Source organism: Felis catus, chromosome A1, assembly GCF_018350175.1.
Source record: "Felis catus isolate Fca126 chromosome A1, F.catus_Fca126_mat1.0, whole genome shotgun sequence".
Taxonomy (NCBI): Eukaryota; Metazoa; Chordata; class Mammalia; order Carnivora; family Felidae; genus Felis; species Felis catus.
The window spans coordinates 205,840,800-205,859,063 of record NC_058368.1 but is presented as its reverse complement, the minus strand read 5'-3'; the positions used below and the strand labels follow the sequence as shown (position 1 = coordinate 205,859,063).

Genomic DNA, 18,264 nt, shown 5'->3' with positions numbered 1-18,264 from the left:
TAAAAAATAAGACATGAGTCACATAGTTGCCAAATTTTCTCAGGGGACTTGCTGAATTTTGTGGTCAAAAGAAAATCCTTTCGCATAATGGTTTTGTTTTCCCTTCTCTCATAAACAGCCATCACTAACACCAGTAAACACACAAAGTGTTGGGTCTTTGAAACCACCACAGAACTCAACTTGTTGGCCTAGTTTGAACCTTATTGTCTGGAAATGTTCCCAAAATCAAGCAGAATTTTCTACCTTAGAAAAGATGCTTTTACCACCGTCAATGGTCAATGATTAGAGAACCACAAAAGTAGACCACATCTGAGTAGAGAAAATAGACATACTTTTGATATTTGTGTACAACACATTGCAATGGTTGGAGGAAGGTAAAGGGCAGAGACGGTCAGTGTATTATTATCCTGAAATATTAGATAAGTCACTTTTGTCATCTTTCCTTCTTTTGAGCTCCTATGGCATATGAAATCTACAGGTCAAAATGTTAGTACTAGTTGCAAATTCTGTCATGTGCCATTCTCTAATTCTGTCTCCTATATAAATCTCAAGTTCTAAAAAGATTACCCTGTAACCCAAGGATCAGGAGGCAATATTTTATAAGACAGTACACCATGCCTCTCCTATCCCCACTCCAAGCCCACAGCATGGTCTTAACACATTCTTTTTGGTTGAGTGACTGGCTGATTCAAAAGATAGATGGATTCTTGAGCTGGGACTCTAAGAGAAACTACTTTGGTCACTTTAAAAAGAGAAATTAAAATTCTCTACACCCATAGCATAAAAACATTCACCAAGTGGTTTATGCTATTTTCTTCTCCTCTCTAGCCCACCATATCTAAGTTCTATCTGAATTTTTAGCAAGAGTTATAGAAAGACAAAAGCCTCAAAATATCACAAAGATAAGCCATGCAATGCTGGGATAGGGAAATAAAATTTCACAACTCAATTGCCAAAGAAATACCTCAAGAATCACTGTACTTGTATGCTCCAGAACAATCTTGAAACTAGGTGAGAGCACCACATCTGGTCTTTGAACACTTTCTGTACCTCCAATCAGAAGATATATTCTCACAGATGCTGAGAAAAAAGTAGATTTCTGTTTGTTTTCATTACTTCTCTCTTACACCTTTCAACACACACACACACACACATCACATCACATTTTCAATCTCAAGCTGGCTACCTAATGCTACTTGGAGCAGAAAATTGTGGACCATTGAATATGCCTTTATTTGCACAGCCCATGTCATGGAGACATTAAAACATCTGCCTCAATGTCCATGGTATTATGGAGTCTCTCAGTCCTTATCAGATACAAGAGTATTGGCCACATCCTGTTTGGGGGCTGCTTAGAACACAAGTGTAAAGTGTAAGCCCATAGTGGTAATGAGGTGTGTGTGTGTGTGTGTGTGTGTGTGTGTGTGTGTGTGTGCGCGCGCACGCAAAGGTGTGAAATTCTCCTTCTGTCTATAAAACCAGGTAGAAATGCACGTGGCAGCCTGCTCTGCTTGTGAATGGCAATAAGGGTCAAATTCATTACACAAACGTTCAACTGCTAACCAGTAAATGTAAAACTAAGACAGGAATAAAACTAAGTTTCCAGGCTATTTTTTTCCATCATATGTCCCCCAAATCAACACTGGGTATCTGTTGACAGATTTGACTTAGACTGAACTATCTAACCTAGCTTCCCTACAGTCTCTTCACTATAAGCTACTTCTTACAAGTATTTTATTTGGAGAAACAGGCCATCTAAATTAAACTCTTCAAAAATGAACCAAAACATCTGAAAAATGTACATTCATGAATAACTTGTTACTGTGTTGTTTATCCTCTTGACTGGTTCATTTTCAAACCATAGTTAAGTCATATTGGCAACAGCTTTTCTGCTTAGTATTCAGACAGGCAGCAGCTACGCGGTGAATTCGCTCAGTTTTATATTGGCCAAATCTCCCATACATTTCCAAAGGGCAGCCTGTGCTGTTAGCATTCACTAATGAAATCACACATTACAGTCTCACTGCCACATACCGCTCCTTCAAGAAGGGATGTCACAGCTCCAGAAACAACTTGTAAGCTTCTTTTCTTTTAACAGCTGAGGCCACAGAGAAATAAGTGATGAGGGGGTGGGAGGAAGGAATATTCTAAAGCAAAAATGCAAGCTATACTTGCGATTTCTGAAAAAAAAAATCAATTATGACAAGCAAGTTTCTATCTATCCTTGTCTAATTATTTTTAGTACTTTAAAATAAGTTAATGAGTGAGGCAACCATCCCAGACACACAGATCAAGAGCCGGAAGATCTGTGCTCTACACCATGAAGCCAAAGATTAGTGTCTGCAGCCGATGCATCTAGTGTTTGCTTCTGAAATGCCCCAAGGCCAGAGAGTCTGAGAAAATATCATATTTACAGCTTTTTAAATTGTTGTTATAATGAGAATATTACGGAAGAAAATATTTTATCAACTGAATGTGATAAATTAAAAGCTGAAATGTCATTGCCTAGAGTGGTGTTAGTTAACTCATTTGAGATTTCTGTAACAATTTTGTTAGGTGGGGTGCAGGTGGAGCAACTCCTCACCCTTTTATCCTTTCACAGAGAGGATTTAGCTCATACACCTCACTGGAATAAGTATTTATACCTGTTGGAGTCACCCTTGGGAATGCATAGATTAGTCACCCAAAGCTGAGTCTACCAAATGCACCCAACACAAATAAGCCTGCTAGTGCACCCATTCAAGCAAGCTCAGGCGGATATGCCTCCCCCTGCCATAAAGGGCAAGAAAACAATTCAGTTGTAAACGTGACAGTTGACTCTCCCCTCTGGCTTCTTTGTGCCTTCAACAAGTTGTGAAACTTTGGGAAGAAAGTTGGAATAGTCACCAATATCAAAGAATCAGCAATTCTCTTTATAAAATTCTGTGTTCTCACATTTTTTTCTCACCCTCAACTCCTCTGATATCTACCACCTGGGTTCCTTATATTTGCCATTCAGCCCCAGCCCTTTCTCAATGAGATAGGCAGAAACTTAAGACTGCAGAGAAAGAATATCAAGATTGTCAGTATGGCTCAATGTGAAGAGTTCTCACTTTCAGTAGACGAACCTGGGCTGGGGTATCACCAATTCTTTGATTGGCTTCATTATCAAAATGGTCTGGGCTCCTACATAGATACAGCCTCACTTATTTCAGTGAGAAAAAGAACCACAAAGAAAAAGCACATGGAAAGCCTAATTCACACCAGAGGCTTTAAACCAAATGGAAGTGATATTTCTTCCCTGCATTGCACTGAAAAGGGAGAAAAGAAATTTAAAAGCCACCCCTGACATTTAGAAGCTGGCCTGACATGCACAACTAGGCCTATTATGTTCCTTTTGGACCTGAACAATCTCCCAGAATACCAACCTCAGACTAGGTTACTTGAGATCATGAGACAGTGGGATAAAAAAGGATACTTTAATTTTGTCTAAGCACAAAAACAAGATCACCCACAAAGTAACCAAACATCTACCTCTCTAGACTAAAATAAATGACTGCACCTCCTTTGCCAATTATAGTTCATCCTTCTTCTGGCCATACAGATAGGAGTTATTCATGGAGAGCCTGGGTGGCTCAGTCAGTTAAGCGATTGGCTCAGGTAGTGAGATTGAGCCCTGCACTCTGCGCTGAGTGTGGATACTGCTTAGGATTCTCTCTCTCCCTCTCTCTCTGCCCCTCTTCTCTCTCTCTATCTCTCTCTCAAAACAAACAAACATAAAAAAAAGAAGACTTGGGGTGCCTGGGTGGCTCAGTCGGTTGAGCATCAGATTCTTGATTTTGGCTCAAGTCATGATCTCACGGTTTGTGGGATCGAGCCCCGTGATGGACTCTGCACTGACAGCTGGGAACCTGCTTGGGATTCTCTCTCTCCCTCTCTTTGCCCCTTCCCCTCTCGTGTGCTCACACGCTGTCTCAAAATAAATAAATTAACATTAAAAAATATTAAAAAATAAATAAATAAGTAAAGGCTTATGGAGATACCCACTTATAGAATTATCCTTGCCTTTTCACACAATCCAGTCTAGAGAGAACCTCTAATTCCTTGAACCTTTCCCCAAGTCACTCAACCTAAGCCCCAATTCTATAGGGCTTAAAATTCCCTTCCAACCCTCTCACTGGGATGTATCATGGTTCCCAATGGTGGGAGTTCTCTTTTGCTGCAACAAGGAAGGTCAGTGTGTTCAACTATATATTTGTGTCTAGTGATTTGGCAATGCTTCCCCTTCCCCCAGTTTTCAATAAGGTCTCTCCAGAGTGGAGCTGTTCCCTTTGGATGAGCGCTCAGTGGAATGGGCTTGTGCTTCCCTTCAGGAGCCCTGTGAGTACAGGGCAGAAAGGGAGCACCAGCCTGAAGGCTTTTCCTTGCGCCTCACTATGTGGCCTGTGCTGTCCAGATCCGACCCATTTTACTTCTTGAAACAGACACCACTTACTGGCTCATCTACTGAAAATATGTGCTTTGGTTCATTTCAAATCCCAAACAAGCCTCCTTATTCCTCAGTTGCTGGCTGAAGTCTCCAAATTACTGTGCCACAATCTAATTGACTAAACATCCCTGCTGCCTGGGCCCTCCATCTTTATTCCCTCTGCCCACCATCAACCCACCTGCTCTCAGCTTTTTGTGAATGCCAGTTACATACTAGGCTACTTCATTTTCAGATGTTAAATTCAATCTGCCAAGCAATTCCCCATAAGAAAATTTAGATCCAGAGATTAAAGTGGGTAAACCCCTATCCTACGCCATGCTTGTTAGACAAGTGTACGTATTTTCCCTCCCCCTCTCTCACACACACCCTCTCTCCCCTACACACACACTCCCAAGTTTCCCACTCCTCCACACACACACACTCTCTCTCTCTGATACACACATGCACACACACACACACACACACACACACACACACACACACACACACCAGGCACTGAATGGGCAACTGACTTCCCAACAGCTTGGCATTCTCTCTAGTCTTTGACTCTCCTGACACAGATAATGAAAGATGCCTGCCTGTATTCACCTGTCATTTAATCATACAACATCAGCAGAATGAAGGAGAAGGTGAGCTTTGATGTGCACTCCTGTTTTAAAAATTCTTGGGTCAAAAGCTGTTAAAACAGAGAGGGGTACAGGCAGCCCTCCCTCCTGCCACACCCCAGCAGGACCCAGGCAGAAATCATTCTTGTATCACACGGCCTTATGGTCTGAAGTTGTTATAGAAACTTCTTTTTACTGTTTGAAATCAGGACTGGGGAGGCCACTGAGTTGCAAATGCTGTAATGTTAATTGGTTTTGGTGGAAGACAGAGTCTCAAAGTTACTAACGCTTCTTGCAAAGGAATGTGCTTTTGGGCCCAGGGGAAAAGAGTCTCTCCCCAAAGCCTTGCCCATGTTTCTGCAGCACAATAATCCTAGGATAGAGTTATGTGACATGGGAGAGAAGATGCATGAGAGACAATAGTAAAGGACCAATTTTTTCTGGAAATCAGTGACGGGTAGCTCTACCTTAGTGACAGAACAAATCTAGCACGGTCTGTGGGTAGAGAAATCATGGCTTAAGGAAGAACTACCTGAATCTGGGATTGGAAGGGGACTGATACATTTTGGGGTTGACTCTCTCTTTCCAGGTTTCTTTTTTTTCTTTTTTTTTTTTGTGAATTAACTTTTATCTTATTTATTTATTTATTTTCTTTTTTAAGTATGAAAGTTATAGTCAAATTGGTTTCCATACAACACCCAGTGCTCATCCCAACAGGTGCCCTCCTCAATACCCATCACCCATCCTCCCCTCCCTCCCACCTCCCATCAACCCTCAGATTGTTCTCAGTTTTTACGAGTCTCTTATGTTTTGGCTCCCTCCCTCTCTAACCTTTTTCTTTCCCTTCCCCTCCCCCATGGTCTTCTGTTAAGTTTCTCAGGATCCACATAAGAGTGAAAACATATGGTATTTGTCTTTCTCTGTATGACTTACTTCACTTAGCATAACACTCTCCAGTTCCATCTACACTGCTACAGAAGGCCAGATTTCATTCATTCTCATTGCCACATAGTATTCCATTGTGTATATAAACTACACTTTCTTTATCCATTCATCAGTTGATGGACATTTAGGCTCTTTCCATAATTTGGTTATTGTGGAAAGTGCTTTTATAAACATTGGGGTACAAGTGCCCCTATGCATCAGCACTCCTGTATCCCTTGGGTAAATTCCTAGCAGTGCTATTGCTGGGTCATAGGGTAGGTCTACTTTTAATTTTTTGAGGAACATCCACACTGTTTTCCAGAGCAGCTGCACCAGTTTGCATTCCCACCAACAGTGCAAGAGGGTTCCCATTTCTCCACATCCTCTCCAGCATTTATAGTCTCCTGATTTGTTCATTTTAGCCATTCTGACTGGTGTGAGGTGGTATCTGAGTGTGGTTTTGATTTGTACTTCCCTGATGAGGAGTGACATTGAGCATGTTTTCATGTGCCTGTTGGCCATCCGGATGTCTTCTTTCCAGGTTTCTTGAAACCAAGTTCATCTGTGGCTGGGGTGGGGGTTGAGGTGCAGCTTGCCTACAGAGGGGAGCAGTGTTGCTCAAAGAAGGACTCACCTGGAGGCTGTTAGAAATTGAAAACTCTGAGCCACAGGCTCATGAATCAGAGCCTCTGGGAAAGCACACAGGAATTTGCATTTTCTTTTTATTTAACTTTTTTTTTTATTTATTTTTTTTATTTATTTTTGGGACAGAGAGAGACAGAGCATGAACGGGGGAGGGGCAGAGAGAGAGGGAGACACAGAATCGGAAACAGGCTCCAGGCTCCGAGCCATCAGCCCAGAGCCTGACGTGGGGCTCGAACTCACGGACCGCGAGATTGTGACCTGGCTGAAGTCGGACGCTTAACCGACTGCGCCACCCAGGTGCCCCAAAGGAATTTGCATTTTCATGAACGCTTCTTAAGCATGGCCCCATTTGTCTGGAGCTTCCATCTTATTTACAAGCCAGACTCCTCTTTCTAATGGTTCAAAAGACCTAGATTCTGAATTGATCCTAGCACTGGTTCAAGCCCCACTTGAACAAATTATTTAGTTTTTCTGACCTTCAGTTTCTTAAATTGCATATCAAGAATAATACCTGTTGAACAAATGAGGCCTCCATAAGTATATGTTGAAGAAATTAAACCTTATGATGAAAGCATCTTACGAACAATGATTATTCTAATGCCGATCTTCCATGGTCTCCTTGACATTCTTTCTCTTTAGGCATGTGTCTCCTGAGGAGGCCGTTTTCCCTTTTACTGAAGAGACTAATCCATTTTCAGCTGTCCCACCAGTGCACTGACCTATTGGGGCATGGCAGGGGTGGCGGGGTGGGGGGTGGGATAGGGCAGAGCCAGAAAGCTGCTCTTCATGGAGATTGGTGCTTTCTCATGTCACCCTGAGCTGCCTTTGAACCATTCTGAGTCTCCACCCTTCGTGAGCTCCCTGAAGATGCTAAGGTGATGGTGCCACAGGTGAACAACTTCCCAGAGTCCAGCCCCACACCTGCTGGGTCCAGGCAACAACAGGGTAAATCGGGCAGCAGAAATATTGTTTGAGGTATGGTTGTGAACTGGGGTATGTCCCCATAAGATGGAAATATTAGAGTTTATTGTGTTCACGAGGCAGAAAGAGAGCCCATGAAAGGTCAGCCCTGCACAAAATCGATGGCCCACCCCCAGGTCAGACGTCTGATCCTCTCTGGTCAAGGTTCTAGGGCACCTTGTTATGTTGCGCACGATGCAGATAGAGAGCCGGTTGACCCTTCCATGTTGGTCCCTGCAGTCTGATGGTCTCTGACTTTTCCTAGCCTTCTTGTCCATCCTCTGTCCTCATCCTTCCCTAAGGTGTAGAGGACAAAATTCTGCCTGCAAGCCAAAAGACCTGGATTTTAATCCCATATTTGCTGGCAGTTACTTCTGTTACTTTGGACAATCGTTTAGCATACCTCTGGCCTCAATTTCCTTACTCAACGGAAACAGTCAAATGGGCAATCGAGGCACAAGGCAAGGAGGTGGAAACCAAGTCACCTTTAAATTTTCCCTTCCTTTCTGTTATTTAATAATGGTGCTTCCATGAGGGTCCCCATGACAGCATTCTACCTCGGTTCACTTTCTTTTTTTTTTTTTTTAAGTTTATTTATTTATTTTGAGAGCGAGAGAGAGCATGGAGGAGGGCCAGAGAGAGCAAGGGAGAGGGAGAGAATTTCAAGCAGGCCCTGCACTGCCAGCACAGAGTCTGACATGGGGCTCGAACTCACGAACCCTGAGATCATGACCTGAGCTGAAACCAAAATATTTCAAATCTACTCTTCTCATTGGCTTTGCCTACCCCAACTGTGGCATACGTTTCCCTGCCAAACCCCTAGACCTGACTCTGCCCTCCAAGATGACAGATAACATATTATATGTACCCACTGCTAAGAAACGTGAATTTTACCTAGTTTGCAGGAGTAGGCATGGAACTTGGAGTCAAACAAATCCAAATAATAATCCTGGTTTTGCTAAACCAATATGGGAGTTTTGAGCAAGGTACTAGACATTTCTTATCCTCAGTTTTTCAACTCTAATGTATTTAATAATACTTACCTTGCAAGGCTGGAGGGAAGATTACATGGATAAATTCATGCAAACCACTTAGTACAGTGCCTGGTACATAATGTGGGCTCAACCAATACAGGAGCCTTCATTTTCCCAGCTGGATGACATTGGTGCTTATTCACAGTCAGCCAACAACCAATTACATGCTGAATATTTTACTTCATCCTCCAAACAATGACTGTGATGATGAGGGAAAATGGGCAGGGCAGTTAGCACAGTATTAAACAGATGCGGAACACTTAAAATAGATGATAATGATGATCATAATCATTATCACCACCATCATCGTCATCATCTAAATTACTGGCCTGTGTAAACCTTGTCTCAATTAATTCAGCATCAATTTACTTGCAAAGACGTATTGCTCCTTAAATATTCCAACAGGTGGTCTAACTGATTTTTTTAAACTAACAAAACCTATAATTTAATAAACTTCCATGAATTAGAGAAGGACTTGACTCAAGTTGCACACCTTCTTTTTAAGAACGTGTGAATTCCGTGGGGGTGAGGTGCAAAAGCTGGTGTTTGAAAAATAAATTAAAAATAGGTCTTTAAGAAATAAAAATCTGTGTCTTTTGGCATTACTAAAATGTGGAAAATGCATCTGCAATATTTGGAACCAGTGGCCGATTGAAAGCTACACTACCTGAGTTGAGTTGTCCTAAAAGCCACCTACACCTTCAAACACTGTTTTCTAAATGCATGTGCTCACAGATTTGTTAGTCCAAATATTAGACGCCATAAAACATTATAGAGAAACTAGTCACATGCAGGATCTTAGAACTGTAGGATTTTAGAACTGGAAAGTGTCTTGGAAATAATCTAGTTCAAACTCCAAACTTTGCAGGTGAAAATACCTAAGGTCCAGGAAGATCTTTAAATTGCCTAGTGACTTCTTTGGTGGCAAAGGAGAGTCTCACTACATCTTTTGGTGTTAATGTAGGACTTTCTGAATGAGTACGTTTGTGCACAATAGCAAGAGGAAAATGGCAAAAAGTCTTCATGGGCTTTATCACTTGATGAGAAAAAAGAAGCACTATGTCTTTGGGAAGTCAAGTATTCTTTCGATGACTTTCAGAGGTAAGTAAATTAACTTTGCAAGGAACTATCTAAGGACTGACAATGACCTTTTCCTATAAGCTTCACACAGAAGGCTGAAATATGTCAAATCAAATAAAAACAAAACCAGAGCTTTACATGAATACCATACGCAGCATACAGGCATTCCAATTTGTTTACAAGGAGGTCTTTCTAGAACTTCTGAGACAAACTGTTCATAATGGCCAGGTTCAGATATATTTGCAAATCATTTGCAAGTAATTTGCATAGTCCTAGAGAGGAAAAAAAAGTTGATTCTACCTACAGGGTCTGCATTTCTACTTTTAAAATTTTTCTTCCCCCTTTTCTTTTTTCTTTTTAAGTTTTTTTAATTTATTTTTTGAGAGAGAGAGAGAGAGAGAGAGAGAGAGAGCGCGCGCGCGCAAGTGGTGGGTGGGACAGAGAGAGAGAGTGGGAGAGAGAGAATCCCAACCAGGCACCTGTTCAGAGCCTGAGGCGGGATTTGATCTTCCGAACATGAGATCCTGACCTGAGCTGAAATCAAGACTGGGGTGCTTAACCAACTGAGCCACCCAGGCACCCCTTTCTTCCACCTTTTTCAGTGACACAGCTCTACTATTCCAGATATGTAAGCCAGAGGCAAGTGAAAAGTTCTGAATTAGAGCAGATGACTGAGGACAGTTTTTCAAAATTAATTTTATGGGCTGTTAATAAGTGCTATCTGAGAAAATATTAAGTGTTTGCAAAACATTGTATTAGTTCAGTTTAAACAGAATTCTTCGTTAAAATGCTTGTTAGTGACTTTTACATGCTATAAAGATTGTGAATCTTTTGAGAGACTTAAGCAGATATCTAATTTTCAGCACTTTCCTAACTTATTTGGTCTTTTTTCCACAAATCCTACTTTACTAATACTGTACTATAGCATAAGTAACCAAAGAGCAGTTCAACTTATAACTTGCAAAGACCTAACTGCATGAAATCCTGTAAGAGAAAAAAATGAAAGTCATCTATCTATACCTTGAGTAGATTTTTCTTCCTGACTTCCCAAAGGCTATTCCTTACACAGGTAAAAGCAGGGTATGGTTCTTAGCCAAATGCAAAGCAGGCATATTAGATGGGAAAGTCTTTTCCTAAATATAGAACGAGGCAACAGAAGGTAAAGAAAGAAAGGGAAGACTCCTTTCATGCCCAATATGTAAAATTTAGAGATGAAGCTTCCTTCATTAAAGACGTAGTGAGAATAAAGAATGTTGCAATTGGTTGATTCCCAGTCCCCTCCTGCCTTCCCTACCTCTAATGGGTCCTCAGGGACTTCTCAAAATCTGGGGCCTTTGTGGGGTGTAGTTAAGAACAACACATTCTTATGTGTATACACTAGAACTCTCTCATTTTTAAGGATGTAAGAGAAGTGGTAAGTTATTTACCAAAACAATGAACTGTTGTAGAAGGTGGTGCTATCAAACACAGTCTGATGGGACTAGCTGGGCCTTAGGGCCAGAAATGAGGAGAATAGTTTGGCATAATAATCTAGAGAAGAGTGTGGAATCTCTCTTCCCTAGACAATGTGTGCCTAGGGAAAGAAAAGAGATGAGAAAAAGAAAAGGAGAAGGAGGTGGAGGAGAGGGTTTAGCCATAAGACTTGAGCATGGGGTTAAAGTGATATAGACGTCATCTGGGGAAGATATCCTGGGCCAGAATATTTGTACTTATAGACAAGTCTAAAGTTCAATTTAAAATTAATTGTATTATTATAATTATAAAACCAAACCTGTTGTCTCAAATCCTCAGTAAAATCTAAAAACCATTGTAGAAATTGAGCAAGAAGCAAGTTTAAGGTTCTACAGGGTCATGGAAAATACACATGGGACAATCAACCCATAAAATGATATAAACCAGAAGCAGCAAGCATTCATACCATAGGAATGTAAGAAATCTAGACATTGGCAGAAATCCTAGGGAAGGCGTTATACTTGCATAGGGTATACAATGAAGAACTGGGGATCACATTAAAATTTTAAAGAATAGGAGATCTCAGCTAATATCTGAATAACAGAAGGAAATTACAATTCTGTATGGAGGAACGCCTCAACTCAAATAGCTTGTGGCTTTCACTGCCCAAAAATGCCAATAATTTGCCACTTGAATTGGTTTATATTCCTAATGATCCATTGGCCACATCCACCGGATGCTTTACTCATACTTTAAACTTATCATAACCTTGACTGTAGCTTCCTTAACTCCTCCCTAAGTCTTTGTTTCCTGATTCTGTAAATGTCTACATCACTCATTCCACTTCTCAAGAAGAAACTTTATCCCTAACTCTTTTCTCTCGTTCACACCACATAGCTAAATAGTCAAATAATTCTAATTTTTGCTGTGGATACCATCCCCTTCTGTGTTTTCTCATTTCCTCAGTTTAGCTTGCATTACCTTGCTGAAATAGTTCCGAGCACCTCTTCACTGTCCACTCTCTCCAATCCTCTGCCTCCATGCCACACCAATTATCTACCTAGAATGCAGATCCGGTCAAGTCACTATGCCACTAAATACAATTCTCTAGCTCCCCATTGTTCATAAGATGAAATTCTTTCTTTAGCCTGGCTAAAGGCTTTCTTACAAGTGTGTTCCTGCCCCACTGCAAGCTTCACCTCCTGCCATTCCCTACTCTACATGCTATGGTATGAGGCCATCCATACGATTTCATCTCCTAATCTTTTCTCCTCGTCTCCTTGTCTTTTCCTACAAAGACCTTGAGCAAAATATGTATGCTCTATCTCCTTACCATAATTCAAAATGTCAAGTAAAGTTTAAGATAAGATCTGGTAAGAATTGTAGTTTCTCTTCAGACAATATTTGCTTTGTTTGATACTTTAACTGAAAAGAATAAACAACATGTACAATTCCACATATTGTATCACACTGATGGGAAAGAGCTAGAGATCTTTGGTGATTGCTTAAATTATACTTCACAAGTAAGCACCACTCTAACATGTATGGCTGGGCTTGCCAAATGGAAACCCATGCTCTGGAGAGAGTGACCCTTGCTTATGGTATAGCATAAAGGAATAGAATATGGTGTGAGAAGCATGGAATTTGAGTCTTGGTTTCCTCCTTCATTGTCCAATTGGCCTTATGCAAAACATTTCACTTCTTTAAACCTCACTTTTTATCTACTTCCTAGGATTATTGTGCAGATCAAATGGAATTAGGTATATAAAACAAGGCCACAAGAAATAGAGAAAAGGCTTTGTAATCTGTAAAGTTCTATATAAATGTGAAAAGGAGTGCTATGAAAATACAACTGGACATGGAGTCAAAATGCATGGTGCTATGCATTGATCTGTGTCCTAGAAAAAAATACATTGAAGTCTTAATCCCCTGTACTCATAACTGAGGCTTATCTGGAAATAAGGTGTTTGCAGACATAATTAAGATGATATAATTAGGGTGGACTCTAATCCAATATGACTGGTGTCCTTATAAGAAGAGAAGAGAAAGATACATGGGGAGAACACCATGTGAAGATGGAGGCAGAGATTGGAATGGTGTATCTATAAGCCAAGACATTGGCTTGTCAACCATCACCAGAACTTAGTGGGGAGGCATGGAAAAGATTCTCCCTCAAAGCTATCAGATGGAGTTGACCTTGCTGAAACCTTGATGTCAGATGTCTAGCCTCTGCAACTGAGAGATCATAAGTTTCTTCTGTTTTAAGCCACCCAGTTTGTGGTATGTTGTGTGGCAGCCCTAGGATATTAATACACCTGAGTATAAATTTTAGCTCTGTCAGTTACTAGCTCTATGAATTTGGGTTACATTCCTTAAGACTTTTTCTCGATACCTTAAGACACTTACCTTTCTGTGATCGTTTCTCTGAGGCCACTGGCCACTCCTTTGACCACAGTGCTAGCTTTGGGGGTCAGTACCACCTGAGATATAAAAAACGAGCCCTTCTTTCTTCTCTCCGTGATGGATGCCTGAAGAAACTGGATCAGTTTTTCCGGGTCTGTGGTGTTGGCCCAGGGTGCTGGCATCATCTGCCCAGGCCAGAGAAAGGGCACTTCCAGAGCCACTGGACTATGGTAGAAGACCAGCACTTGATAGTCTTTCTCCCACAGGTACTTTAGACTAACTTCCTGGGCAAAAATCGCTGGGCACATCTTGTTTCCATAGATGTCTTTCAGCATTTGGACCAGTTTTTCATGGTGATATTTCTGCATCCCATAAAAATGGTTGAAGTCCAAGAATACTACCTCCTTATGGTGATCTGTGAGGAATGCATTAATCTCCTCAAGGCCTTCATTGACTTTGGCACTGAACAAACCATGAGCAAAGTAGAGTTCATTGTCGGGGTCCCTGGGCTTGGTGGAAATTCGAAGATCAAAATAACGGATCCCAGCTCCTAGCTGACCAGTAAAGTTCATTGTTTGAGTGGCTAACCATTTCCGCATCAGCTTTTTGGCTACGGTTCCAAACACAGAGACAAAATTCTGGACGGTTTCTGGCTGTTCAGGCCCTACTGGAGAGGCTTCATCAATGTAGAAGCTGAAGGAATCATGAGATCCTAGAAGAATAACAAGGCATAATGCGGTTATAGTTCAGTCCTTTGCTCTCCCCAACTTCTTTCCCTCTTATAATGTCCATATCTCTCCCTCAAATGAACCAAAGGAAATAATAAGTAATATTTTCTCAGTTCAGTCTCATGTTTTAGGCAGGCCCTTTTTATAGCCTATACAGTACACACAGCACTTCAACAGACCAAACTGATTATAAAATGACTTAAAAATTCCTTCTGATCAGTATTTTAAATACAAATGATCACCTTCTACTTCTGTCAACAAAGAATTTAATGTATTCATTAGGATTGACTTTCCATATAGGTGGCATAAGTGACCACTTATAAAGTGGAATTTATGGGGATTCACTGGTTTCCAAATACTTTGTCTATGATCTTGCCCTTTCCATTCATTCGGAGTTGATTTTAATGGTAGAGAGCTTGTGTCAACGAATAAAGAAGCCCTTTTCACGGACAGATGATCAACATATGAATTGCTACCTCATACACTCTGGAAGGCACAAGAGGTCACAGGGTTAGAGTCAGGGAAAAAGAAGCAACAGGACAGAACAATGTTGATAACATTTAACATCATTCCTTACTCTTCATTTGAGCAACGGTGAACTTGGATGAGGCCAAGTACTTTTCTCATATTGAATAAACAGATTTTCTTATAAGTTAACAAAACTGACAGCACTTAAAAAATTAACTAATAGACTATTTTCTTCACAAATATTTCCTCTCGACAGTGAAAGCTCTCTTTGGAGTTAGCTTCCAAATTTGGAAGAATTTCTTCCTAGGAAGAACAAGGGCAACCTTTAATTATCATTTAATTATTATGTATTTAATTGTTACTAATTGTTTAATGTATTATTTTATTATTATTTATTTAATTACTATTTATTACTAATTTAGTTTAATTATTTATTATTATTTTTGTCTGTTACAAATATCAAAACTCCAGAAATGTAGCAATGAACATGTGCATGATTTGCCTGTAAGTACAGAGTGCCATTTAAAATATTGTTGGATCTAATCAAGAAAAATTATTTCGTTTTAATTTTTTTTAATTTATTTATTTTTGAGAGGGAGAGAGAGCACGCACATGTGCATGAGTGGGGGAGGGTGGAGAGAGGGAGACAGGATCCAAAGCTGCTCAGTGCCTACAGCATAGAGCCCAATGCGGGGCTCAAACTCACCAACCGTGAGGTCATGACCTGAGCCCAAGTTGGACTTTCAATGGACTGAGCCACACAGATGCCCCTTAATTTTATTTTTGAAAGCCTCCCGTAATTCTTGGGCATGACCTACTGAACAGGTAACATGAAATTAATATGTCCTGAATTTTTCACACGCGTCATTCCCCATCTGTTACTCAGGCTTCCTTCGACCTTGTTGCCCCATTTCTGATCTAGTTCTTTTGAAAATAAAAAAGACACACCTTGTTCTACTTCTTACACTCCTCCCACCCAACACACACACACACCCACACACACACATACACACACATACTCCCTTTATATTTATCATCCATCACCTCAGGGCCTTTGCCTGATAAGCTATTTGAAGCAATTGTTTTCGGTGATGCAATATTTATCTTTGTCTATATTCCATATCTATGTCAATCTATATCTATATGTCCATGTGTACATCTATCTATGTCGAGCATTAAACAGCCCAGAGGAATAACAAGAGTATGAACTTCAGACACCTTGGTAAATTGTTAGAGAAAATATTTTGAAGAATACTTTAATGCCTTACAAATGATAACCTTTAAGATTTGGAACAGCTAACTCCTCAGAATTATTAGCTTTTTTTAAACAATGAAAGGTAACTCCAAAATACAGAAATGCCATGTTTAATTTAATCTGGAACTGTCTGATCTATTTATCTTCAGTACATGGGATAGGAAGAAAATGTTAGCACTTTCTAAATAAGCAAAACTGGCAGTCTGGATCTGTATTGGCAAATTTTAACAGGGATTGAAATTGCCGCATATCAACTTATTAGTTGCTGTTCAGCCAATTGCTATATAAATGAAAAGGCTAAACAACCTGTGCTGTGGCTCAATATACAGACAGAACATGATTAAAGGGAGAAATAAAAAGGTGAGTTGAAGAAGAGCTATAATCAAATGATCTAGGATTAAAATAGGTATAAATGGGGGCGCCTGGGTGGCGCAGTCGGTTAAGCGTCTGACTTCAGCCAGGTCACGATCTCGCGGTCCGTGAGTTCGAGCCCCGCCTCAGGCTCTGGGCTGATGGCTCGGAGCCTGGAGCCTGTTTCCGATTCATGCTCTGTCTCTCTCTGTCCCCCCAAAAAAATCCCTCTCTCTCTGCCCCTCCCCCGTTCATGCTCTGTCTCTCTCTGTCCCAAAAAAAAAAAAAAAAAAAAAAAACACTGAAAAAAAATAGGTATAAATGAAAAGCTAAACTCTCAAAATAAGGGTTAATGTATAAAATTTGAAAAAATTTTAAAGTTAATTTCCAAGCATGTGAAAAGAAGGGAGATGAAAATAATTGGCTACTTCTGTAATATTGTGATAGACATATTTGGAAGCAAGCAGAAAGGGAATTTAAATATGACTAGATTTCTTTTTCCAGAAATGAGTGGTTCTTTGCTTTCAATATGACATTGGTTTCATTATTCTGTCATGTGGCTATCTGGCAAATTAGAAAAAAAAAAAGCCTAGAAAAAGTCACCAGTTTTGAAAATCGTATAAAAGGACATTAGTCTCTAGATTAAATTATTTGTTGACATTTCAGGACAATATTTTAGGAGATCAAAATAAGGGAATGTTAGGAATAAAAATTAAAAACAGCTAACAGTCAGAAGAAGAAACCCCCACCATTTTTTGTCCTAAGCTAGGTGATTCTGAGGTCCATGTACAGCATTTGGTGCAGAGGCAAACATCACTTGGAGAGGAGAATTAAATCATCAATCAATAAAAAACACTGTCTTTGCACTGGGGGGAGAGAATACACAATCTAATGTTGGCCAAAAAAGGACTATCTTCATGGCTTTTGATTTCATTTGGAATAGTACTTCCTCCCCAATTTTAACATTTTCACTAACCCATTAAGTTTTCTATTTGTTTGAACTTAAAACAAAAATACAATGGTATTTTATGACCTTTCAGTAACAGAGGAAAAGTCTGGCTGAGCCCTCGTTCTTTAAAAACCAGAGAGCCCTGCCCACAAGCAAGACAGTGCTTTTTATTTCTTTGTTCTTGGCTACATCCACAACTTTTCTGCCTTATCTGCTCTAATATTTTGCTGCTACACTGGCTCAGTATTTCTGGGCTCCTCACCTCTTATCTTTTTCTTGTCTACAGCCCCAGACTCATACCTTGGACCTGATACTTAATGTTGCTCCCCTGATTCTAAACTTAGCCTCTGAATTTTGGGTCTGATTTGCATTCTCTAGTCAGAGAAGAGCTGGCCACTCCCATTATGAACCCACACCAATCAAATTCATTTGCTCTGGCTCTGAAGAAATGAACTGATTAGAAGAGGTCTTTTTTTTTCCCCCTTCATTTCTTTGAAACAATCACTTTTACTAGTTCCTCCTCAGTCTGCCACATCATCCCTTCATTTAGGCAGTAGGTATCCTTCTAAAATTGACCCCCCAAATCCCTGACCTCCTGGCATTCATCCTTGCCCCCCTGACCCCCCCAGTATGGGCCTAATCTAGTGACTTGCTTCTGATGAATTAAATAACACAAATATGATGGGATACCACTTCTGAGATTAGGTTACAAAGACTGTGACTTCCATCATGTTACTTTCTCTCATGCTGACTTTGATGAAGCAAACTGTCATGTTGGAGAGGTCCATGTAATAAAGAACTGGGAATGGCCTCCAGCCAATAGCAAGCTAGGAAATAAGGCCTTGATTTGAACAGCCCTCAAGGATTTGAATCCTGTCAATAGCCACAGAGTATGATTGGAAGCACACCCTGCCCCGGAGGGATCTTGATTTGTAGCCTCGA

At 40.4% G+C, this 18,264-nt stretch overlaps 1 protein-coding gene across 6 annotated transcripts in view; it reads right to left on the bottom strand.

The window, feature by feature from the left end:
• The window catches only part of PLCXD3 (phosphatidylinositol specific phospholipase C X domain containing 3), a 231,194-nt gene that overhangs the window by 41,613 nt on the left and 171,317 nt on the right, over positions 1 to 18,264 (bottom strand). For 3 of the 6 annotated variants that reach the window (XM_045037674.1, XM_045037666.1, XM_019811398.3), the window contains exon 2: positions 13,575 to 14,283. In XM_045037674.1, coding sequence (XP_044893609.1) covers positions 13,575 to 14,170 — 596 coding nt within the window. In that variant the 5' untranslated portion in view covers positions 14,171 to 14,283. Of the gene's footprint in view, positions 1 to 6,894; positions 7,926 to 8,645; positions 8,836 to 10,135; positions 12,229 to 13,574; positions 14,284 to 18,264 lie in introns of those variants that run through there. The other 3 variants (XR_006585530.1, XM_019811404.3, XM_045037673.1) reach the window with 3 other exon arrangements.